This window comes from Hyla sarda, chromosome 7 (assembly GCF_029499605.1).
Source record: "Hyla sarda isolate aHylSar1 chromosome 7, aHylSar1.hap1, whole genome shotgun sequence".
NCBI classification, from domain to species: Eukaryota; Metazoa; Chordata; class Amphibia; order Anura; family Hylidae; genus Hyla; species Hyla sarda.
Window position 1 is genome coordinate 3,105,745 of NC_079195.1, and position 26,435 is coordinate 3,132,179.

Consider the following 26,435-nt stretch of genomic DNA (forward strand, 5'->3'; position numbering starts at 1 on the left):
TGTGTATGTTCCAGCATCACTTCCAAACCTCTAAAGATATTAACATGAAACTTGGTCACATGTTACTTATATGTCACCAACAAACATAAGATCGGTGATTTAACCCTTACTCACCCCCATTTGCCAGGGGCAGGGTTTTTGTTTAACCCCTTAAGGACGCAGGACGTAAATGTACGTCCTGGTGAGGTGGTACTTAACGCACCAGGACGTACATTTACGTCCTGTGCATAACCGCGGGCATCGGAGCGATGCCCGTGTCATGCGCGGCTGATCCCGGCTGCTGATCGCAGCCAGGGACCCGCCGGCAATGGCCGACGCCCGCGATCTCGCGGGCGTCCGTCATTAACCCTTCAGGTGCCGGGATCAATACAGATCCCGGCATCTGTGGCAGTTCGCGATTTGAATGAATGATCGGATCGCCCGCAGCGCTGCTGCGGGGATCCGATCATTCATAACGCCGCACGGAGGTCCCCTCACCTTCCTCCATGCGGCTCCCGACGTCTCCTGCTCTGGTCTGTGATCGAGCAGACCAGAGCAGGAGATGACCGATAATACTGATCTGTTCTATGTCCTATACATAGAACAGATCAGTATTAGCAATCATGGTATTGCTATGAATAGTCCCCTATGGGGACTATTCAAGTGTAAAAAAAAAATTTAAAAAAATGTAAAAGTAAAAGTAAAAAAAAAGTGAAAAATCCCCTCCCCCAATAAAAAAGTAAAACGTCCGTTTTTTCTATTTTACCCCCAAAAAGCGTTAAAAATTTTTTTAGAGACACATTTGGTATCACCGCGTGCGTAAATGTCCGAACTATTAAAATAAAATGTTAATGATCCCGTACGGTGAACGGCGTGAACGAAAAAAAAAAAAAAGTCCAAAATTCCTACTTTTTTATTACATTTTATTAAAAAAAAATTATAAAAAATGTATTAAAAGTTTTTTATATGCAAATGTGGTATCAAACAAAAGTACAGATCATGGCGCAAAAAATAAGCCCCCATACCGCCACTTATACGGAAAAATAAAAAAGTTAGAGGTCATCAAAATAAAGGGATTATAAACGTACTGTTACGCCGAGCGCTCCGGGTCCCCGCTCCTCCCCGGAGCGCTCGCTTCTCTCTCGCTACCGCAGCGCTCCGGGCAGCTCCACTGACCCGGTGCGCTGCGATACCGTCTCCAGCCGGGATGCGATTCGCGATGCGGGTAGCGCCCGCTCGCGATGCGCATCCCGGCTCCCGTACCTGACTCGCTCTCCGTCTGTCCTGTCCCGGCGCGCGCGGCCCCGCTCCCTAGGGCGCGCGCGCGCCGGGTCTCTGCGATTTAAAGGGCCACTGCGCCGCTGATTGGCGCAGTGGTTCCAATTAGTGTGTTCACCTGTGCACTCCCTATTTATACCTCACTTCCCCTTCACTCCCTCGCCGGATCTTGTTGCCATTGTGCCAGTGAAAGCGTTTCCTTGTGTGTTCCTAGCCTGTGTTCCAGACCTCCTGCCGTTGCCCCTGACTACGATCCTTGCTGCCTGCCCCGACCTTCTGCTACGTCCGACCTTGCTTTTGTCTACTCCCTTGTACCGCGCCTATCTTCAGCAGTCAGAGAGGTTGAGCCGTTGCTAGTGGATACGACCTGGTCACTACCGCCGCAGCAAGACCATCCCGCTTTGCGGCGGGCTCTGGTGAAAACCAGTAGTGACTTAGAACCGATCCACTAGCACGGTCCACGCCAATCCCTCTCTGGCACAGAGGATCCACTACCTGCCAGCCGGCATCGTGACAGTAGATCCGGCCATGGATCCCGCTGAAGTTCCTCTGCCAGTTGTCGCCGACCTCACCACGGTGGTCGCCCAGCAGTCACAACAGATAGCGCAACAAGGCCAACAGCTGTCTCAACTGACCGTGATGCTACAGCAGCTACTACCACAGCTTCAGCAATCATCTCCTCCGCCAGCTCCTGCACCTCCTCCGCAGCGAGTGGCCGCTTCTGGTCTACGACTATCCTTGCCGGATAAATTTGATGGGGACTCTAAATTCTGCCGTGGCTTTCTTTCCCAATGTTCCCTGCACTTGGAGATGATGTCGGACCAGTTCCCTACTGAAAGGTCTAAGGTGGCTTTCGTAGTCAGCCTTCTGTCTGGAAAAGCTCTGTCATGGGCCACACCGCTCTGGGACCGCAATGACCCCGTCACTGCCTCTGTACACTCCTTCTTCTCGGAAATTCGAAGTGTCTTTGAGGAACCTGCCCGAGCCTCTTCTGCTGAGACTGCCCTGTTGAACCTGGTCCAGGGTAATTCTTCCGTTGGCGAGTACGCCGTGCAATTCCGTACTCTTGCTTCAGAATTATCCTGGAATAATGAGGCCCTCTGCGCGACCTTTAAAAAAGGCCTATCCAGCAACATTAAAGATGTTCTGGCCGCACGAGAAATCCCTGCTAACCTACATGAACTCATCCATCTTGCCACTCGCATTGACATGCGTTTTTCCGAAAGGCGTCAGGAGCTCCGCCAGGATATGGACTTTGTTCGCACAAGGCGTTTTTTCTCCCCGGCTCCTCTCTCCTCTGGTCCCCTGCAATCCGTTCCTGTGCCTCCCGCCGTGGAGGCTATGCAGGTCGACCGGTCTCGCCTGACACCTCAAGAGAGGACACGACGCCGCATGGAGAATCTCTGCCTGTACTGTGCCAGTACCGAACACTTCCTGAAGGATTGTCCTATCCGTCCTCCCCGCCTGGAAAGACGTACGCTGACTCCGCACAAAGGTGAGACAGTCCTTGATGTCTACTCTGCTTCTCCACGTCTTACTGTGCCTGTGCGGATATCTGCCTCTGCCTTCTCCTTCTCTACTATGGCCTTCTTGGATTCCGGATCTGCAGGAAATTTTATTTTGGCCTCTCTCGTCAACAGGTTCAACATCCCAGTGACCAGTCTCGCCAGACCCCTCTACATCAATTGTGTAAACAATGAAAGATTGGACTGTACCATACGTTTCCGCACGGAGCCCCTTCTAATGTGCATCGGACCTCATCACGAGAAGATTGAATTTTTGGTCCTCCCCAATTGCACTTCCGAAATCCTCCTTGGACTACCCTGGCTTCAACTCCATTCCCCAACCCTGGATTGGTCCTCTGGGGAGATCAAGAGTTGGGGGCCCTCTTGTTTCAAGGACTGCCTAAAACCGGTTCCCAGTACCCCTTGCCGTGACTCTGTGGTTCCCCCTGTAACCGGTCTCCCTAAGGCCTATATGGACTTTGCGGATGTTTTTTGCAAAAAACAAGCTGAGACTCTACCTCCTCACAGGCCTTATGATTGTCCTATTGACCTCCTCCCGGGCACTACTCCACCCCGGGGCAGAATCTATCCTCTGTCCGCCCCAGAGACTCTTGCTATGTCGGAGTACATCCAGGAAAATTTAAAAAAAGGCTTTATCCGTAAATCCTCCTCTCCTGCCGGAGCCGGATTTTTCTTTGTGTCCAAAAAAGATGGCTCTCTACGTCCTTGCATTGACTACCGCGGTCTTAATAAAATCACGGTAAAGAACCGCTACCCCCTACCCCTCATCTCTGAACTCTTTGATCGCCTCCAAGGTGCCCACATCTTTACCAAACTGGACTTAAGAGGTGCTTAGAATCTCATCCGCATCAGAGAGGGGGATGAATGGAAAACGGCATTTAACACTAGAGATGGACACTTTGAGTATCTGGTCATGCCCTTTGGCCTGTGCAACGCCCCTGCCGTCTTCCAAGACTTTGTTAATGAAATTTTTCGTGATCTCTTATACTCCTGTGTTGTTGTATATCTGGACGATATCCTGATTTTTTCTGCCAATCTAGAAGAACACCGCCAGCATGTCCGTATGGTTCTTCAGAGACTTCGTGACAATCAACTTTATGCCAAGATAGAGAAATGTCTGTTTGAATGCCAATCTCTTCCTTTCCTAGGATACTTGGTCTCTGGCCAGGGACTACAAATGGATCCAGACAAACTCTCTGCCGTCTTAGATTGGCCACGCCCCTCCGGACTCCGTGCTATCCAACGTTTTTTGGGGTTTGCCAATTATTACAGGCAATTTATTCCACATTTTTCTACCGTTGTGGCCCCTATCGTGGCTTTAACCAAAAAAAATGCCAATCCCAAGTCTTGGCCTCCTCAAGCGGAAGACGCCTTTAAACGGCTCAAGTCTGCCTTTTCTTCGGCTCCCGTGCTCTCCAGACCTGACCCATCTAAACCCTTCCTATTGGAGGTTGATGCCTCCTCTGTAGGAGCTGGAGCGGTCCTTCTACAAAAAAATTCTTCCGGGCATGCTGTTACTTGTGGTTTTTTTTCTAGGACCTTCTCTCCGGCGGAGAGGAACTACTCCATCGGGGATCGAGAGCTTCTAGCCATTAAATTAGCACTTGAGGAATGGAGGCATCTGCTGGAGGGATCAAGATTTCCAGTTATTATTTACACCGATCACAAGAACCTCTCCTATCTCCAGTCTGCCCAACGGCTGAATCCTCGCCAGGCCAGGTGGTCTCTGTTCTTTGCCCGATTTAACTTTGAAATTCACTTTCGGCCTGCCGATAAGAACATTAGGGCCGATGCTCTCTCTCGTTCCTCGGATGCCTCGGAAGTTGAACTCTCTCCGCAACACATCATTCCTCCTGACTGCCTGATTTCCACTTCTCCAGCCTCCATCAGGCAAACTCCTCCAGGAAAGACCTTCGTCTCTCCACGCCAACGCCTCGGAATCCTCAAATGGGGTCACTCCTCCCATCTCGCAGGTCATGCAGGCATCAAGAAATCTGTGCAACTCATCTCTCGCTTCTATTGGTGGCCGACTCTGGAGACGGATGTCGTGGACTTTGTGCGAGCCTGCACTGTCTGTGCCCGGGATAAGACTCCTCGCCAGAAGCCCGCTGGTTTTCTTCATCCTCTGCCTGTCCCTGAACAGCCTTGGTCTCTGATTGGTATGGATTTTATTACAGACCTACCCCCATCCCGTGGCAACACTGTTGTTTGGGTGGTCGTTGATCGATTCTCCAAGATGGCACATTTCATCCCTCTTCCTGGTCTTCCTTCAGCGCCTCAGTTGGCTAAACAATTTTTTGTACACATTTTTCGTCTTCACGGGTTGCCCACACAGATAGTCTCGGATAGAGGCGTCCAATTCGTGTCAAAATTCTGGAGGGCTCTCTGTAAACAACTCAAGATTAAATTAAACTTTTCTTCTGCATATCATCCTCAATCCAATGGACAAGTAGAAAGAATTAACCAGGTCTTGGGTGATTATTTACGACATTTTGTTTCCTCCCGCCAGGATGATTGGGCAGATCTTCTACCATGGGCCGAATTCTCGTATAACTTTAGAGTCTCTGAATCTTCCTCCAAATCCCCATTTTTCGTGGTGTACGGCCGTCACCCTCTTCCCCCCCTCCCTACTCCCTTGCCCTCTGGTTTGCCCGCTGTAGATGAAGTGACTCGTGATCTTTCCACCATATGGAAAGAGACCCAAGATTCTCTTTTACAGGCTTCATCTCGCATGAAAAAGTTTGCCGATAAGAAAAGAAGAGCTCCCCCCATTTTTGCTCCCGGAGACAAGGTATGGCTCTCCGCTAAATATGTCCGCTTTCGTGTCCCCAGTTACAAACTGGGTCCACGCTATCTTGGTCCTTTCAAAGTCTTGTGCCAAATTAATCTCGTCTCTTACAAACTTCTTCTGCCTCCTTCTCTCCGTATTCCTAATGCCTTTCATGTCTCTCTTCTTAAACCACTCATCATCAACCGTTTCTCTCCCAAATTAGTTTCTCCCACTCCTGTCTCCGGTTCTTCTGACGTCTTCTCAGTGAAAGAGATACTGGCCTCCAAGACGGTCAGAGGAAAAAGGTTCTTTTTGGTGGATTGGGAGGGCTGTGGACCTGAAGAGAGATCCTGGGAACCTGAGGACAACATCCTAGACAAAAGTCTGCTCCTCAGGTTCTCAGGCTCTAAGAAGAGGGGGAGACCCAAGGGGGGGGGTACTGTTACGCCGAGCGCTCCGGGTCCCCGCTCCTCCCCGGAGCGCTCGCTTCTCTCTCGCTACCGCAGCGCTCCGGGCAGCTCCACTGACCCGGTGCGCTGCGATACCGTCTCCAGCCGGGATGCGATTCGCGATGCGGGTAGCGCCCGCTCGCGATGCGCATCCCGGCTCCCGTACCTGACTCGCTCTCCGTCTGTCCTGTCCCGGCGCGCGCGGCCCCGCTCCCTAGGGCGCGCGCGCGCCGGGTCTCTGCGATTTAAAGGGCCACTGCGCCGCTGATTGGCGCAGTGGTTCCAATTAGTGTGTTCACCTGTGCACTCCCTATTTATACCTCACTTCCCCTTCACTCCCTCGCCGGATCTTGTTGCCATTGTGCCAGTGAAAGCGTTTCCTTGTGTGTTCCTAGCCTGTGTTCCAGACCTCCTGCCGTTGCCCCCGACTACGATCCTTGCTGCCTGCCCCGACCTTCTGCTACGTCCGACCTTGCTTCTGTCTACTCCCTTGTACCGCGCCTATCTTCAGCAGTCAGAGAGGTTGAGCCGTTGCTAGTGGATACGACCTGGTCACTACCGCCGCAGCAAGACCATCCCGCTTTGCGGCGGGCTCTGGTGAAAACCAGTAGTGACTTAGAACCGATCCACTAGCACGGTCCACGCCAATCCCTCTCTGGCACAGAGGATCCACTACCTGCCAGCCGGCATCGTGACACGTACTAATTTGGTTAAAAAGTTTGTGATTTTTTTTTAAGCGCAACAATAATAGAAAAGTATGTAATAATGGGTATCATTTTAATCGTATTGACCCTCAGAATAAAGAACACGCGTCATTTTTACCAGAAATTGTACGGCGTGAAAACAAAACCTTCCAAAATTAACAAAATTGCGTTTTTCGTTTTAATTTCCCCACAAAAAGTGTTTTTTGGTTGCGCCATACATTTTATGATATAATGAGTGATGTCATTACAAAGGACAACTGGTCGCGCACAAAACAAGCCCTCATACTAGTCTGTGGATGAAAATATAAAAGAGGAAAAAATGAAAACGTAAAAATTAAATTGTCCTTAAGGCCAAAATGGGCTGAGTCCTTAAGGGGTTATAGGGGTATTCCAGGCAAAAACTTTTTTTTATATATATATCAACTGGCTCCGGAAAGTTAAACAGATTCGTAAATTACTTCTATTAAAAAATCTTAATCCTTCCAATAGTTATTATCTTCTGAAGTTTTCTGTCTAACTGCTCAATGATGATGTCACGTCCCGGGAGCTGTGCATGATGGGAGAATATCCCCATAGGAACTGCACAGCTCCCGGGACGTGAGTCATCAGAGAGCAGTTAGACAGAAAACAACAACTCAACTTCAGAAGCTAATAACTATTGGAAGGATTAAGATTTTTTAATAGAAGTAATTTAAAAATTTGTTTAACTTTCCAGAGCTAGTTTATATATATAAAAAAAAGTTTTGGCCTGGAATACCCCTTTAAAGTCCCATACAAGTCTATGGGAAATATATGTTACTGCATAACTTCCAAACGGCTGGAGATATTTCGATAATACTTGGTCACATGTTACTTATATGGCAAATCTATATATATATATATATAACTCAATGTGTGTATATGTGTACAGTGGGGATAAAAAGTTTGGGCCCCCCAGGTAAACATTTGTATTAATGTGCATAAAGAAGCCAAGGAAAGACGGAAAAATCTCCAAAAGGCATCAAATTACAGATTAGACATTCTTATAATATGTCAACTAAAGTTACATTTTATTTCCATCATTTACACTTTCAAAATAACAGAAAACAAAAAATGGCGTCTGCAAAAGTTTGTGCCCCCTGCAGAGTTAATATCTTGTACTGCCCCCTTTGGCAAGTATCACAGCTTGTAAACACTTTTTGTAGCAGCCAAGAGTCTTTCAATTCTTCTTTGAGGTATCTTTGCCCATTCTTCCTTACAAAAGTCTTCCAGTTCTTTGAGATTTCTGGGCTGTCTGTCACGCACTGCTCTTTTAAGGTCTATTCATAGATTTTCATCTATGTTGAGGTCAGGAGATTGTGAAGGCCATGGCAAAACCTTCAGTTTACTCCTCTTGATGTAATCCCCCGTGGATTTTGAGGTGTGTTTAGGATCATTATCCATTTCTAGAAGCCAAAATTTGCTCAAATGAGATGTTCCCTGTGCCACTGGCTGCAATACAACCCCAAAGCATGATTGATCCACCCCCATGCTTAACAGTTGGACAGAGGTTCTGTTCATTAAATTCTGTTCCCCTTCTTCTCCAAACGTACCTTTGCTCATTCCGGACAAAAAGTTCAATTTTAACTTCATCAGTCCACAGAACTTGTTTCCAAACCGCATCAGGCTTGTCTATATGTTCATTTGCAAAGTTCAAACGCTGATTTTTGTGGTGAGGACGTAGAAGAGGTTTTCGTCTGATGACTCTTCCATGAAGACCATATTTGTACAAGTATCTCTTTATAGTGGAATTGTGTACTACAACTCCAGTGTCTGCCAGATCTTTCTGGAGGGATTGTGCAGTCAAACATGGTTTTTGAATTGTTTTTCTCACAATCCTGCGAGCTGTTGTCTGATATTTTTCTTGGTCTTCCAGATCTTGCTTTAACTTCCACTGTTCCTGATGACTGCCATTTCTTAATTACACTCCGAACAGAAGATATTGACATCTGAAAACGTTTTGCTATCTTCTTATAGCCTTCTCCAGCTTTGTGAGCCTCAACTATTTTCAGCTTCAGATTTCTAGACAACTGCTTAGAAGAACCCATGGTGCTGATTGTTGGGGCAAGGTCAGATGAGTCTGGGCATTTAAAATCTTTGAGGTTTACATCACCTGGTCTTCCCAGATGATGATTGAGAACAATCCATGACACTGGCAGGTTTTAGCAAAGGGGGCAGTACAACATATTAACTATGTAGGGTGCCCAAACTTTTGCAGACACCATTTTTTATTGTTTTCTGCTATTTTTAAAGTGTAAATGATGGAAATAAAATGTAACTTTTGGTGACATATAAGAATGTCTAATCTGTAATTTGATGCCTTTTGGAGATTTTTCCATCTTTCCTTGGCTTCTTTATGCACATTAATACAAATAGGTCAGGATAGGAGTTCGAGATAGGAGTTCAAGATAGGAGGTTGGGATATGAGGATGGGATAGGAGGTCAAGAGAGGAGGTTGAGGTATGAGTACGGGATAAGAGGACGGGATAGGAGGTCGAGATAGGAGGTCGGGACAGGAATTCGGGATAGGAGGTCAAGATAGGAGGATGGGATATGATGTTGAGATATGAGGACGAGATATGAGGAAGGGATATGGGCTTGGGATATGACAACAATATATAAGGACGGGATATGAAGTCAAAAGCTTCCTCCTTTGTTTATTTTCCTCCCCAACAAGGATTAGGAAGGAAAATCAGGCAATGCCGGGTACTCAGCTTGTAAAATTATATAATAGTTAAATTAAACCCTAATCTGCCCCCATAAGTGAAGGATGGGGTTTTTGTTTCAAGTCCCATGCATGTATATAGGACTTCTGGTGCCTTACTCCACAAGCTCCGCTCTGCTGCTCCTGGTGAATGCGTCAGTCAGGCTGGTAAGCCACACCCTCCTTGCATGCCATACCCCATCTCACAAACACACCCACCTTTTAAGCCACACCCCTTTTATTTTCAGCTTACAATATCTTTACCACAACTCAGCCAATCCTGAGGACGGGATAGGAGGATTGGAAATGAGGATTAGCTATGGGGACGGGATATGAGGACGGGATATGGGGATGGGATATGAGGACGGGATATGGGGATGGAATATGAGGACGGGATATGAGGACGGGACATGAGGACGGGACATGAGGATGGGACATGAGGACTGGACATGAGGACGGGACATGAGGACTGGACATGAGGACGGGACATGAGGATGGAATATGGGGATGGGATATGAGGACAGGATATGAGGATGGCATATGAGGACGGGATATGAGGACGGGGTATGGGGTCGGGATTTGAGGACGGGATATGGGGACGGGATATGAGGATGGAATATGAGGACGGGATATGAGGACGGGATATGGGGACGGGATATGAGGACAGGATATGAGGTCAGGATATGAGGTCGGGATATGAGATCGGGTTATGAGCACGGGATGTGAGGACGGGATATGGGGACGGGATATGAGGATGGGATATGAGGACAAGACATGGGGATAGGATATGAGGTCGGGATATGAGGATGAGATATGGGGACAGGATATGAGGTTGGGATATGACGACAGGATATGAGGACGAGATATGGGGAGGGGATATAGAGACGGGATATGAGGACGAGATATGGGGAGGGGATATAGAAATGGGATATGAGGGTAGGATATGAGGACAGGATATGAGGTTGGTATTTAAGGGCGGGATATGAGGACGAGATATGGGGAGGGGATATAGAGACGGGATATGAGGACGAGATATGGGGAGGGGATATAGAGAGGGGATATGAGGGTAGGATATGAGGACAGGATATGAGGTTGGTATTTAAGGGCGGGATATGAGGACGAGATATGGGGAGGGGATATAGAGACGGGATATGAGGACGAGATATGGGGAGGGGATATAGAGACGGGATATGAGGGTAGGATAGGAGGTCGGAATATAAGAAGAGGATTTGGGTTTGGGATATGAGAACGGGATACGAGGATAAAAGCTTTCTCCTATGTTGCTTTCCTCCCCCACAAGGATAAGGTAGGAAAAAACGGGCAGCGCCGGGTACTCAGCTAGTTTATAATCATATAAATAACATTTTATGGTAAAATAAAAAGGTGTCAGTACAAAGTACAATTGTGCAAAAAAACAACCACAAGCCTCATATGGTCTGTAAGTGAAAAATTAAAAGAGTTATGGCTCTTAGAAGGCGAAAAAACGGAACTGCAAAAATGAAAACAGGGCTTTGTCCTTGACTCCATATTGTATCTCCAGTGCACTGTACAGAACCCTGAAGAAGCTCCTGTCCTCTATGTATAAAGAGATGTAAGGGTAGGGTCACACGTAATGGATCCACAGTGTATTTTATGCTGAGGATCCGCCAGTGACCCGACCCATTTTGTGCCTCCAGCTGTTTTGTGCCTCCAGCCACCCCCCGTTCCCCCGCCTCGCTCCGAGGTTCATCCTAAACTATTTCACTCTGTCAAATATACAGCTTTTGGGGACTGACTACTTCCTGTTTCTGTGGCCTTCCTTAGACTACAATCCCCAGGATCCTTTGTTTCAAGGTGGGAGATGACTTATTCCCCTCCCACACATTGGTCGCCCCACTCATTGCAGCACAGCCACACTCCCTTTGATCTCACAAGCTGCCCAACATCACCTGACACAAGCTGTTGATCTGTGGGATGATGAATGCACGCACATGGGCCCCGGGGGCAGCTTTACACACAAGAGACGCAGCCAAGCTCCCTTTCAGCACCTGACTTGTGAGGTATTGTCTCGGGCCGCACAGCAAGGTGGGAAAAGTCAGAGACAACACTCATTTTGTAGGCTTAAAAAATGAAAAGAAAGAAAGAAATGTGATACCAGCCACCAAACACAGGTAAGTGGAGTGTATTAGTAACTAGACTGAATTTGCTGAACCAAAAATCCCAGAATACCCCTTTTAAAGGGTACTCCGCTGCCCCAGCATTCAGAACACTTTGTTTCGAATGCTTGGAGTGGGCTTCATAACGTCACAGCCACGCCCCTTGTAACATCACACCACACCCCCTCAATGCAAGTCTATGGCAGCCGCTACGCCCCTCCCATAGACTTGCATTGAAGGGGTGTGGTGTGACGTATCAAGGGGCGTGGCTGTGACATCACAACTCCCGCTGCCTGCACCCAGCATTCTAAACCACCAGCGGCGGGCCCCCCGTGATCAGACATCTTATCCCCTATCCTTTGGATAGGGGATAAGAGGTCTAGGGGCGGAGTACCCCTTTAAGGACAGGACATGAGACCTGATCACATGGGAAATGTATATTTTACACCAGTCTACAAACAGTATGCGATGCGTATTTCCATTGGCAGGGCCACAGCATAGAACCTAATGACAGGTCCACCAGAGGTCGGACCCTACTCTACCGCCGCAATCCACATTATTTACAGATTTACCACATTTAAGAAATCTTTGATGCACAAAATATTTGTAAATTTAACAATTTAATAAAAAATATTCAGCGTCTATACAGGTAACAAGAGACTAAGAATATATGACACGTAAACAATCACAACTAATACAAAATAAGATGGAGAAACAATTCCAACGTCCTCCTATATGACCTATACATTGGTTCGGCCTATTTAAAGGGGTACTCCAGTGGAAAACATTTTTTTTAAATGAACTGGCTCCAGAAAGTTAAACAGATTTGTAAATTACTTCTATAAAAAAATCTTAATCCTTCCAGTACTTATCAGCTGCTGTATGATCCACAGGAAGTTCTTTTCTTTTTGAATATCCTTTCTGCCTGACCACAGTGCTCTCTGCTGACACCTCTGTCTGTTTTAGGAACTGTCCAGAGTAGGAGCAAATCCTCATAGAAAACCTCTCCTGCTCTGGACAGTTCCTGATATGGACAGAGGTGTCAGCAGAGAGCACTGTGGTCAAGCAGAAAAGAACTTCCTGTGGAACATAACAGCAGCTGATAAGTACTGGAAGGATTAAACATTTTTAACCCCTTAAGGACCAAGGACGTACCGGTACGTCCTTGGTCCTGCTCTCCTGATATAACGCGGGGTTACACAGTAACCCCGCGTCATATCACGGCGGGCCCGGCGTCATAGTGAAGCCGGGACCCGCCTCTAATAGCGCGATCGCGGCGCAGCGCGCTATTAACCCTTTAGCCGCGCGCTGTCCGATAGCCGAATGACTGCTCAGTGCCTGAGATCCAGACAGGAGCAGTCATGCCGCAGAATCGTTGATCACTGGTTTCTTATGAGAAACCAGTGATCAGCATAGGAGATCAGTGTGTGCAGTGTTATAGGTCCCTATGGGATAACAATGATCAGTATAAAAGATGAGTGTGTCAAGTGTTATAGTCTCCTATGGGATAATAATGATCAGTATAAGAGATCAGTGTGTGCAGTGTTATAGGTCCCTATGGGATAATAATGATCAGTATAAGAGATCAGTGTGTGCAGTGTTATAGTCTCCTATGGGATAATAATGATCAGTAGAAGAGATCAGTGTGTGCAGTGTTATAGTCTCCTATGGGATAACAATGATCAGTATAAGAGATCAGTGTGTGCAGTGTTATAGGTCCCTATGGGATAATAATGATCAGTATAAGAGATCAGTGTGTGCAGTGTTATAGGTCCCTATGGGATAACAATGATCAGTATAAGAGATCAGTGTGTGCAGTGTTATAGGTCCCTATGGGATAACAATGATCAGTATAAGAGATCAGTGTGTGCAGTGTTATAGGTCCCTATGGGATAATAATGATCAGTATAAGAGATCAGTGTGTGCAGTGTTATAGGTCCCTATGGGATAACAATGATCAGTATAAGAGATCAGTGTGTGCAGTGTTATAGGTCCCTATATATATAACAATGCAAAAAAAAAGTGAAAAAAAAGTGAATAAAGATCATTTAACCCCTTCCCTATTAAAAGTTTGAATCACCCCCCTTTTCCAATAAAAAAAAAACCACAGTGTAAATAAAAATAAAAATAAACATATACGGTATCACCGCATGCGGAAATGTCCGAATTATAAAAATATATCATTAATTAAACCGCTCGGTCAATGGCGTGCGCGCAAAAAAATTCCAAAGTCCAAAATAGTGCATTTTTGGTCAATCAATAAGTCCTATCAATGCAAAAATGGTATCGTTAAAAACTTCAGATCACGGCGCAAAAAATGAGCCCTCATACCGCCCCATACACGGAAAAATAAAAAAGTTATAGGGGTCAGAAGATGAGAATTTTAAACATATTGATTTTCCTTCATGTAGTTATGATTTTTTCCAGAAGACAAAATCACCTATATAAGTCGGGGATCATTTTAACCGTATGGACCTACAGAATAATGATAAGGGGTCATTTTTTCCGAAAAATGTACTGCGTAGAAACGGAAGCCCCCAAAAGTTACAAAACAGATTTTTTTTTTCAATTTTGTCGCACAATGATTTTTTTTCCCGTTTCACCGTAGATTTTTGGGCAAAATGACTGACGTCATTACAAAATAGAATTGGTGGCGCAAAAAATAAGCCTCATATGGATTTTTAGGTGCAAAATTGAAAGAGTTATGATTTTTTAAAGGCAAGGAGCAAAAAACGAAAATGCAAAAACGGAAAAAACCCCGGTTCTTAAGGGGTTAATAGAAGTAATTTACAAATCTGTTTAACTTTCTGGCACCCGTTGATTTAATAAAAAAATTTAAAAAAAAATTAAAAATGTTTTCCAGTGGAGTACCCCTTTAACCCCATAATGGTCAATATAAAAATACTTTAGACAAGTCCTAGGAAAGTCAAGAGGTTTAATCATTCAGAGTTCAGACCCCGATGGATGATAGGAAGAGGCGGGAACAGACTCTGGGTCTATGAGATCTGGAGACCCCCATAGACTTACATTACAAGTAAGTTCTGGTCACATGACACCGAGTCGGGAGAGAAGGCGCTAAGCAAATAGCTTGTTCTCGTGATCGGCTGTAGTGTTCAGATCTCGACCGAACCTTTGATCTGTCTCCACGACGTACTGAAAGCCCATTTAGGATTGGCTTATTTTACACCTTCAGGACAAGGTTAAAGGGGTGCTCTGCCCCTAGACATCTTATTCCCTATGCAAAGGATGGGGATAAGATGTCTGATCGTGGGGGGATCCCCACGATCTCGGTTGCGGCACTTCAGACCACCGGTGCACAGAGCGAACTTGGCTCCGTGCCGGATGACTGGCGGTGTGGAGGCTCGTGACGTCACGGCCACGCCCCCTCAATGCAAGTCTATGGGAGGGGGCGTGATGGCCATCACGCCCCCTCCCATAGACTTGCATTGAGGGGGCGTGGCCGTGACATCACGAGCCTCCGTCGCTGCACCCAACGCTCTAAACGAACGCCGGGTGCAGCAGGGAGATCACGGGGGTCCCCAGGAGCGGGACCCCTGCGATCAGACATCTTATCCCCTATCCTTTGTATAGGAAATAAGATGTCTAGGGGCGGAGTACCCTTTTAATTCCCCCCCCCCCCACATTTTATGAATTATAAATTTCCCATCTTCAAAGCAGTATGGGGCAGCTTGTGTTTTTTGCGGGATGAGTTATAGTTTTTATCAGCATCATTTTGGGGTACATATAATTCACTGATAAATATGTATATATATATATATATATATATATTTTTTAGGATGGAGCAAATTAAAAACAAAAACAAACAAAAAATAACTACAAATATGCTGTTTGTAAATCTGGATTTCATAAAAACAGTATAGCTAATGGTGCTACGCTGTCTACACAACTCATATTAAAGGGGTACTCCGGTGGCAGAAAGTTAAACAGATTTGTAAATTACTTCAATTTAAAAATCTTAATCCTTCCAGTACTTATCAGTTGCTGTATGCTCTACAGGAAGTTATTTTCTTTTTGAATTTCTTTTCTGTCTGACCACAGTGCTCTCTGCTGCCACCTCTGTCCATGTCAGAAACTGTACAGAGCAGGAGAGCTTTGCTATGGGGATTTGCTCCTGCTCTGGACAGTTTCTGATATGGACAAAGGTGTCGGCAGAGAGCACTGTGGTAAGACTGGAGCATACAACAGCTGATAAGTACTGGAAGGATTAAGATTTTTAAATAGAAGTAATTTACAAATCTGTTTCACTTTCTGGCACCAGTTGATTTAAAAAAAATAAAAATGTTTTCCACCAGAGTCCCCCCTTAAAGGTTTGCCATCCCGGTTGTCCACAGCCACTGCAACCAGGCCTAACATGGCCTTGGGGGGGATTTGTTCTTAAAAAAGTTGTGTTCCCAGAGATGGGACTCGCATCTATCAGACATACACAGTCTATCCTGTGCATATGCTGGTGGGAATACCCCACAAACTTTTTTGGTCCTACGACAGTGTGGCGGACCCCCGACTATCATCTCCTCATATCTCAGCTTCATGAGGACTTTAGGTGGTTCATGTAGGGAAAAGGGGTATTGGGTATAACTGCGGTAACATAAGAACAGAGAGGCCATAGACTCTTTAAAGCGTTCCTGTCAGACCACCCCCCCCCCCCCCCAAAAAAAAAATTGTAATATGTTCCTGATCATGTACATCTAATTGTTATGTGTCTACGACCTATATTTCTCTTAGAATTACCTTTATTTACTTGCCATTATTTGCTCAGTGAAGTTTCTGTCCATGCATTGGCAGGGGGCGTGTCCCTCTCTTCTCCTCACTGTGATGACTCCTCCCCCTCCCTCACTCTGCTCTGACTCACAGAGGGCCATGGACCTGCCTGCAGCACAGTCCATGACGTGTCAATGACCACTGGACACTGCAGAACTGGTATATGTCCCAGGAGGCAGGGGGGACCCTTAGTGGCCACTTTTTTCACTGGCTTTTTCAGTATGAGATACTGAAAATTTTCTGATGAAAGCAAATGTAAAACCTATTGGGACAGATTTATCAAACTGTGTGATGGGAAAATCACTAAATTTTCTCTCTCACACAGTTTGATAAACATGGGCCATTATTTTTGCATGCTTTATAATATATCAAAAGTTATTGTATCTGACAGTGCCCATTTAGAGGGGTACTCCCCTGCCTAGCGTTTGGAAAAAACTGTTCCGAACGCTGGAGCCGGGAGCTTGTGACGTCATAGCCCTGCCCCCTCATGACGTCATAACCCCGCCCCCTCAATGCAAGTCTATGGGAGGGGGCGTGACAGCCGCCACGCCCCCTCCCATAGACTTGCATTGAGGGGGCGGGGCTATGACGTCACAAGCTCCCGGCGCCAGCTCCAGCGTTCGGAACAGTTTGTTTTAAAACCTAACTGTTTATTATTAGAGACCCTCATTTTCCCAAACTGGAGAGTAGGTTGATTCATCCGCCATAAGTCATCATCAGTGCCATCGTCTACAGGACACAAGAACATTTTTCTCAAAAGAATAATCCACGATCAGAAAAAGTTGCCGGCCGGAGTGGAGTGCAGTCTCTGATGGACCACCAGGTTATGGTGAGTGCTGAAACGGGCCCCACAATCGGAACACGGGAACGGCTTCTCTCCAGTGTGAACTCTCTGGTGAGCCACAAAATGTCCGTGATGGATGAAAGACTTGTCGCAGTAAGGACACGAAAACCTCTTCTCTTCTGTGTGGATTCTTTGGTGAGCGACAAAGTGTCCGTGATGAATGAAGGCCTTATCGCAGTACGGACAGGAGAACCTCTTCTCCTCCATGTGAATCCTCTGATGGGCCACAAAATGCCCCTTATGCATGAAGGTTTTCATACACAGAGGGCAGGTGTAGGGGTTGTCGAATTTGTGAGTCCTCAGATGCTTGTTCAGACTACTCTTTATTCGAAAACTTTTACTGCAATTCAAGCAATAGAAGGGTCGCTCCCCGGTGTGAATTCTCTGATGTGACACAACGTACGACCTCTGAGAAAAGCTTTTCCCGCAGTCGGAACAGGAGAACGGCTTCTCTCCCGTGTGAATTCTCTGATGGGTCGTATAGTGGGTTCTACGGGTAAATCCCTTCCCGCACTCGCATGAGTACGACTTCTGCTGAGCGAAGATTTTCTGATGGGCGTCAAAGGTCATCTTCTGTCCAAAATGTCCGTCTTTCCTAGTAGATGGACATTGTTGGTTATGGTCTGTGGGTGTATAAATGTAATGGTCTGTTGGGTGTTCTCCGCCATATGAGACGGGTTCTTCCTTAATACGATAGAATGGATATTGCATATAGCGTGTGGGAAAAGACAGGCTGGGGTCGGGGCACTGCCCTCCATCAAGTGGGAATAAATCTTTCTTAATATGAATTGGAGGAGACTGTAAGTGATCGGTGAAGTCTGAGAGATTTCCTTCACAGCATGAGGTTGGTTCCTCCTTAACATGAAAATACGTATATGGTCTATGATGTGAGAAGGGGTGGCCTCCATCATAGGAGAGCGGTTCTGCCTTAACATGAACCGGACCGGTGTGTGGTTCAGGGTGTGTGTGCTGGTCCTTCAGGTGTGTGGGTTCTGGGGGTATGTGCCGGTCCTTTCGGTGTGTGGGTCCCAGGGGTGTGTGCAGGTCCTTCAGGTGTGTAGGTCCCGGGGAGGAGTGCAGGTCCTTCAGGTGTGTGGGTCCCAGGGGTGTGTTCAGGCCCTTCAGGTGTGTGGGTCCCAGGGGTGTGTGCAGGTCCTTCAGGTGTGTGGGTCCTAGGGGTGTGTGCAGGTCCTTCAGGTGTGTGGGTCCTAGGGGTGTTTGCAGGTCCTTCAGGTGTGTAGGTCTTGGGGGTGTGTGCAGGTCCTTCAGGTGTGTAGGTCCTGGGGAGGTGTGCAGGTCCTTCAGGAGTGTGGGTCCCAGGTGTGTGTACAAGTCCTTCAGGTGTATGGGTCCTTCTCGATATCGAATCTTGTTCATCATGTTTTGTATGTGGTTTAGATTATTGTTCAGTCTTCTTTAGTTTTCAGGTTTTTTGTACATATGATCAAATATAAATGTTCCCAGTGACATCTCAAGAATCTGATAGCTGGTGAAGGTACGAGACAAAAAAAATCTTATTATTTTAGATAAAATAATATAAATATTTTTGTTCACATCTGCATTTGGAAGCTCCGACAGAAGCAAAGGAACTGACCTGGATGGATGATTGCACAAAGGACACCAACAGGTCACAATGACTTTGAATGGGGTCCATCTGGTGTTCGCTGTTTTGCAGAGTTGAGCGGAGAATAAAAATGGACATGCAGAATTATTTTCTCTGCTCAAGTGATTCTGTAAATGGAACGAACCCTGGACACAGATGTGAAGGAGCCCTGGACACAGATGTGAACGAGTCCTGGACACAGATATGAACGAGCCCTGAACACAGATGTGAACGAGTCCTGGACACAGATGTGAACGAGTCCTGGACACAGATGTGAATGAGTCCTGGACACAGATGTGAACGAGCCCTGAACACAGATGTGAACGAGTCCTGGACACAGATGTGAACGAGTCCTGAACACAGATGTGAACGAGTCCTGAACACAGATGTGAACGAGCCCTGGACACAGATGTGAACGAGCCCTGGACACAGATGTGAACGAGCCCTGAACACAGATGTGAACGAGCCCTGAACACAGATGTGAACGAGTCCTGGACACAGATGTGAACGAGTTCTGGACACAGATGTGAACGAGCCCTGGACACAGATGTGAACGAGCCCTGGACACAGATGTGAACGAGCCCTGGACACAGATGTGAACGAGCCCTGGACACAGATGTGAACGAGCCCTGAACACAGATGTGAACGAGCCCTGAACACAGATGTGAACGAGCCCTGAACACAGATGTGAACGAGCCCTGAACACAGATGTGAACGAGCCCTGAACACAGATGTGAACGAGCCCTGGACACAGATGTGAACGAGCCCTGGACACAGATGTGAACGTGTCCTGGACACAGATGTGAACGAGCCCTGGACACAGATGTGAACGAGCCCTGAACACAGATGTGAACGAGCCCTGGACACAGATGTGAACGAGCCCTGAATACAGATGTGAACGAGCCCTGAACACAGATGTGAACGAGTCCTGGACACAGATGTGAACGAGTCCTGGACACAGATGTGAACGAGCCCTGGACACAGATGTGAACGAGTCCTGAACACAGATGTGAACGAGTCCTGAACACAGATGTGAACGAGCCCTGAACACAGATGTGAACGAGCCCTGAACACAGATGTGAACGAGTCCTGGACACAGATGTGAACGAGCCCTGAATACAGATGTGAACGAGTCCTGGACACAGATGTGAACGAGCCCTGGACACAGATGTGAACGAGCCCTGAACACAGATGTGAACGAGCCCTGAACACAGATGTGAACGAGTCCTGAACACAGATGTGAACGAGCCCTGAATACAGATGTGAACGAGCCCTGAACACAGATGTGAACGAGTCCTGAACACAGATGTGAACGAGTCCTGAACACAGATGTGAACGAGTCCTGGACACAGATGTGAACGAGCCCTGGACACAGATGTGAACGAGTCCTGAACACAGATGTGAACGAGTCCTGAACACAGATGTGAACGAGCCCTGGACACAGATGTGAACGATTCCTGAACACAGATGTGAACGAGTCCTGAACACAGATGTGAACGAGCCCTGAACACAGATGTGAACGAGTCCTGACCCACACCCTTCTCGTTGTTGATGTTTATAACACCGACTGGTTTATCATTACGATGTCAATACTGCCCGTCCCCTCTGTGTCTGTGCTGCCCATCTCCTCCCTGTCCATCCTGCCCGTCTCCCTGCTGTCCCTTCTACCCTCTCCCCGATGTCCATCCTGACCCTCTCCTCACTGACAATCTCCTCGCTGTCCGTCCTGCCTGACTCCCCTCTGACCGTACTGCCTGTCTACCCTCTGTCTGTCTTGCCTCTCTTCTCGCTGTCCGTCCTGCCCCTAGACCTCACGTCTACATACTTTACATCTGTACCCCTCATGTCTATATACTGTACGTCTCTACCCCTCATGTCTATATACTGTATGTCTGTACCCCTCATGTCTATATACTGTACATCTGTATTCCTCACGTCTATATACTGTACTCCTCATGTCTATATACTGTACCCCTCATGTCTATATACTGTACATCTGTATTCCTCATGTCTATATACTGTACTCCTCATGTCTATATACTGTACCCCTCATGTCTATATACTGTACATCTCTACTCCTCATGTCTATATACTGTACTTCTGTACCCCTCATGTCTATATACTGTACCCCTCATGTCTATATACTGTACGTCTGTACCCCTCATGTCTATATACTGTACGTCTCTACCCCTCATGTCTATATACTGTACCCCTCATGTCTATATACTGTACATCTGTACCCCTCATGTCTATATACTGTACGTCTGTACTTCTCATGTCTATATACTGTACCCCTCATGTCTGTATACTGTACATATGTACTTCTCATGTCTATATACTGTACCCCTCATGTCTATATACTGTACCCCTCATGTCTATATACTGTACCCCTCATGTCTATATACTGTACATCTGTACTCCTCATGTCTATATACTGTACGTCTGTACCCCTCATGTCTATATACTGTACCCCTCATGTCTATATACTGTACATCTGTACCCCCCATGTCTATATACTGTACATCTGTACCCCTCATGTCTATATACTGTACCCCTAATGTCTATATACTGTACCCCCCCTGTCTATATACTGTACATCTGTACCCCTGAACACAGATGTGAACGAGCCCTGGACACAGATGTGAACGAGCCCTGGACACAGATGTGAACGAGCCCTGGACACAGATGTGAACGAGCCCTGGACACAGATGTGAACGAGTCCTGAACACAGATGTGAACGAGCCCTGAACACAGATGTGAACGAGCCCTGAACACAGATGTGAACGAGCCCTGAACACAGATGTGAACGAGCCCTGAACACAGATGTGAACGAGCCCTGGACACAGATGTGAACGAGCCCTGGACACAGATGTGAACGTGTCCTGGACACAGATGTGAACGAGCCCTGGACACAGATGTGAACGAGCCCTGAACACAGATGTGAACGAGTCCTGGACACAGATGTGAACGAGCCCTGAATACAGATGTGAACGAGCCCTGAACACAGATGTGAACGAGTCCTGGACACAGATGTGAACGAGTCCTGGACACAGATGTGAACGAGCCCTGGACACAGATGTGAACGAGTCCTGAACACAGATGTGAACGAGTCCTGAACACAGATGTGAACGAGCCCTGAACACAGATGTGAACGAGCCCTGAACACAGATGTGAACGAGTCCTGGACACAGATGTGAACGAGCCCTGGACACAGATGTGAACGAGCCCTGAACACAGATGTGAACGAGCCCTGAACACAGATGTGAACGAGCCCTGAACACAGATGTGAACGAGTCCTGAACACAGATGTGAACGAGCCCTGAATACAGATGTGAACGAGCCCTGAACACAGATGTGAACGAGTCCTGAACACAGATGTGAACGAGTCCTGAACACAGATGTGAACGAGTCCTGGACACAGATGTGAACGAGCCCTGGACACAGATGTGAACGAGTCCTGAACACAGATGTGAACGAGTCCTGAACACAGATGTGAACGAGCCCTGGACACAGATGTGAACGATTCCTGAACACAGATGTGAACGAGTCCTGAACACAGATGTGAACGAGCCCTGAACACAGATGTGAACGAGCCCTGAACACAGATGTGAACGAGCCCTGAATACAGATGTGAACGAGCCCTGAACACAGATGTGAACGAGTCCTGGACACAGATGTGAACGAGCCCTGAACACAGATGTGAACAAGTCCTGAACACAGATGTGAACGAGCCCTGGACACAGATGTGAACGAGCCCTGAATACAGATGTGAACGAGTCCTGAACACAGATGTGAACGAGCCCTGAATACAGATGTGAACGAGCCCTGAACACAGATGTGAACGAGTCCTGAACACAGATGTGAACGAGTCCTGAACACAGATGTGAAAGAGCCCTGGACACAGATGTGAAAGAGCCCTGGACACAGATGTGAACGAGTCCTGGACACAGATGTGAACGAGTCCTGGACACAGATGTGAACGAGCCCTGAACACAGATGTGAACAAGTCCTGAACACAGATGTGAACGAGCCCTGGACACAGATGTGAACGAGTCCTGGACACAGATGTGAACGAGCCCTGAACACAGATGTGAACGAGTCCTGAACACAGATGTGAAAGAGCCCTGGACACAGATGTGAAAGAGCCCTGGACACAGATGTGAACGAGTCCTGGACACAGATGTGAACGAGTCCTGGACACAGATGTGAACGAGCCCTGAACACAGATGTGAACAAGTCCTGAACACAGATGTGAACGAGCCCTGGACACAGATGTGAACGAGCCCTGAATACAGATGTGAACGAGCCCTGGACACAGATGTGAACGAGCCCTGAATACAGATGTGAACGAGCCCTGAACACAGATGTGAACGAGCCCTGGACACAGATATGAACGAGCCCTGAACACAGATGTGAACGAGCCCTGGACACAGATGTGAACGAGCCCTGAACACAGATGTGAACGAGTCCTGAACACAGATGTGAACGAGCCCTGAACACAGATGTGAACGAGTCCTGAACACAGATGTGAACGAGCCCTGGACACAGATGTGAACGAGCCCTGAACACAGATGTGAACGAGCCCTGAATACAGATGTGAACGAGCCCTGAACACAGATGTGAACGAGTCCTGGACACAGATGTGAACGAGCCCTGAACACAGATGTGAACGAGTCCTGAACACAGATGTGAACGAGCCCTGAACACAGATGTGAACGAGTCCTGAACACAGATGTGAACGAGCCCTGGACACAGATGTGAACGAGCCCTGAACACAGATGTGAACGAGCCCTGAATACAGATGTGAACGAGCCCTGAACACAGATGTGAACGAGTCCTGGACACAGATGTGAACGAGCCCTGAACACAGATGTGAACGAGCCCTGAATACAGATGTGAACGAGCCCTGAACACAGATGTGAACGAGTCCTGGACACAGATGTGAACGAGCCCTGAACACAGATGTGAACGAGTCCTGAATACAGATGTGAACGAGTCCTGGACACAGATGTGAACGAGCCCTGGACTCAGATGTGAACGAGCCCTGAATACAGATGTGAACGAGCCCTGAACACAGATGTGAACGAGTCCTGAATACAGATGTGAACGAGCCCTGGACACAGATGTGAACGTGTCCTGGACACAGATGTGAACGAGCCCTGGACACAGATGTGAACGAGCCCTGAATACAGATGTGAACGAGCCCTGAACACAGATGTGAACGAGTCCTGAACACAGATGTGAACGAGTCCTGAACACAGATGTGAACGAGTCCTGAACACAGATGTGAACGAGTCCTGAACACAGATGTGAACGAGCCCTGAATACAGATGTGAACGAGCCCTGGACACAGATGTGAACGAGCCCTGAACACAGATGTGAACGAGCCCTGAACACAGATGTGAACGAGCCCTGGACACAGATGTGAACGAGCCCTGAACACAGATGTGAACGAGCCCTGAACACAGATGTGAACGAGTCCTGAACACAGATGTGAACGAGTCCTGAACACAGATGTGAACGAGCCCTGAATACAGATGTGAACGAGCCCTGGACACAGATGTGAACGAGCCCTGAACACAGATGTGAACGAGCCCTGAACACAGATGTGAACGAGCCCTGGACACAGATGTGAACGAGTCCTGAACACAGATGTGAACGAGCCCTGAACACAGATGTGAACGAGCCCTGGACACAGATGTGAACGAGTCCTGAACACAGATGTGAACGAGTCCTGAACACAGATGTGAACGAGCCCTGAATACAGATGTGAACGAGCCCTGGACACAGATGTGAACGAGCCCTGAACACAGATGTGAACGAGCCCTGAACACAGATGTGAACGAGCCCTGGACACAGATGTGAACGAGTCCTGAACACAGATGTGAACGAGCCCTGAACACAGATGTGAACGAGTCCTGACCCACACCCTTCTCGTTGTTGATGTTTATAACACCGACTGGTTTATCATTACGATGTCAATACTGCCCGTCCCCTCTGTGTCTGTGCTGCCCATCTCCTCCCTGTCCGTCCTGCCCGTCTCCTTGCTGTCCCTTCTACCCTCTCCCCGATGTCCATCCTGACCCTCTCCTCACTGACAATCTCCTCGCTGTCCGTCCTGCCTGACTCCCCTCTGACCGTCCTGCCTGTCTACCCTCTGTCTGTCTTGCCTCTCTTCTCGCTGTCCGTCCTGCCCCTAGACCTCATGTCTATATACTGTACGTCTCTACCCCTCATGTCTATATACTGTACGTCTCTACCCCTCATGTCTATATACTGTACATCTGTATTCCTCATGTCTATATACTGTACATCTGTACCCCTCATGTCTATATACTGTACTTCTGTACCCCTCATGTCTATATACTGTACCCCTCATGTCTATATACTGTACCCCTCATGTCTATATACTGTACATCTGTTCCCCCATGTCTATATACTGTACATCTGTACCCCCCATGTCTATATACTGTACCCCTCATGTCTATATACTGTACCCCCCATGTCTATATACTGTACCCCTCATGTCTATATACTGTACCCTCCCTGTCTATATACTGTACATCTGTACCCCTCATGTCTATATACTGTACATCTGTACCCCTCATGTCTATATACTGTACCCCTCATGTCTATATACTGTGCCCCTCATGTCTATATACTGTACCCCCTGTCTATATACTGTACATCTGTACCCCTCATGTCTATATACTGTAGTCTGTACTTCTCATGTCTATATACTGTACCCCTCATGTCTATATACTGTACGTCTGTACTTCTCATGTCTATATACTGTACCCCTCATGTCTATATACTGTACATCTGTACTTCTCATGTCTATATACTGTACCCCTCATGTCTATATACTGTACCCTTCATGTCTATATACTGTACCCCTCATGTCTATATACTGTACATTTGTACCCCTCATGTCTATATACTGTACCCCTCATGTCTATATACTGTACCCCTCATGTCTATATACTGTACATCTGTACCCCTCATGTCTATATACTGTACCCCTCATGTCTATATACTGTACCCCTCATGTCTATATACTGTACATCTGTACCCCTCATGTCTATATACTGTACCCCTCATGTCTATATACTGTACCCCTCATGTCTATATACTGTACATCTGTACCCCTCATGTCTATATACTGTACCCCTCATGTCTATATACTGTACCCCTCATGTCTATATACTGTACCCCTCATGTCTATATATACTGTACCCCTCATGTCTATATATACTGTACCCCTCATGTCTATATATACTGTACCCCTCATGTCTGTACTCCTGTCCTTGTGCACCGGCCTCCACCTGTCATATATGGCTATAGATGTAGTAATACTAAGCCTGTGCTCTATGTAACACTGCTCCATCTGACAGCACTCACCTCACAGGGAGGACATTTCTTGTAAACACAGCCCGTCCACAAACCACTTCCGGTCTCATTGATTCCTATCACTTCCGTGTTTGCGTTCCAGCTTGGTTCACTTCCCCCTGTAGTGAATAATAATAATAAAGCCGTGCTCTGCTGCCATCTAGTGGTGGTCTTCGGAATTGCGGCTGTAGATGTGTGTGTAAGAGGAGGCTGTGGGGTCATATATATAATATAAGAGGCTGTGGGGTCATATATAT

General features: G+C 47.1%; 3 protein-coding genes across 4 annotated transcripts in view; 1 reads left to right on the plus strand and 2 right to left on the minus strand.

Moving 5' to 3' along the window:
• Positions 1–26,435, plus strand: part of LOC130282607 (zinc finger protein 271-like) — a 330,526-nt gene that overhangs the window by 220,407 nt on the left and 83,684 nt on the right. The gene's annotated exons all lie outside the window — the stretch shown is intronic.
• The window catches only part of LOC130281610 (zinc finger protein 850-like), a 126,145-nt gene that overhangs the window by 51,105 nt on the left and 48,605 nt on the right, over positions 1–26,435 (minus strand). Inside the window, exons 8-9 of the mRNA XM_056529025.1 lie at positions 18,781–18,850; positions 17,163–18,041 (exon numbers count right to left, since the gene is read on the minus strand). Of these exons, the coding sequence (XP_056385000.1) occupies positions 17,163–18,041; positions 18,781–18,850 (949 nt within the window). The remainder of the gene's footprint in view (positions 1–17,162; positions 18,042–18,780; positions 18,851–26,435) is intronic.
• On the minus strand, positions 16,941–26,365 carry LOC130282625 (zinc finger protein 41-like). 2 transcript variants are annotated; one of them, XM_056531064.1, is made up of 3 exons: positions 26,191–26,365; positions 18,781–18,850; positions 16,941–18,672 (listed from the first exon to the last, which is right to left on the minus strand). In XM_056531064.1, exon 3 carries the CDS (start codon positions 18,564–18,566, stop codon positions 17,115–17,117), a length of 1,452 nt encoding a protein of 483 aa, XP_056387039.1. In that variant the 5' UTR covers positions 18,567–18,672; positions 18,781–18,850; positions 26,191–26,365; the 3' UTR covers positions 16,941–17,114. The 2 variants fall into 2 exon arrangements, with proteins under 2 accessions (XP_056387039.1, XP_056387037.1); XM_056531062.1 differs by lacking the exon at positions 18,781–18,850 and having other exon boundaries at positions 26,191–26,364.

What these genes read in the sequence shown, in the direction of transcription:
- LOC130282625 (XM_056531064.1), bottom strand. Translation starts at nt 18,566, where the DNA reads ATGATGAACAAGATTCGATATCGAGAAGGACCCATACACCTGAAGGAC.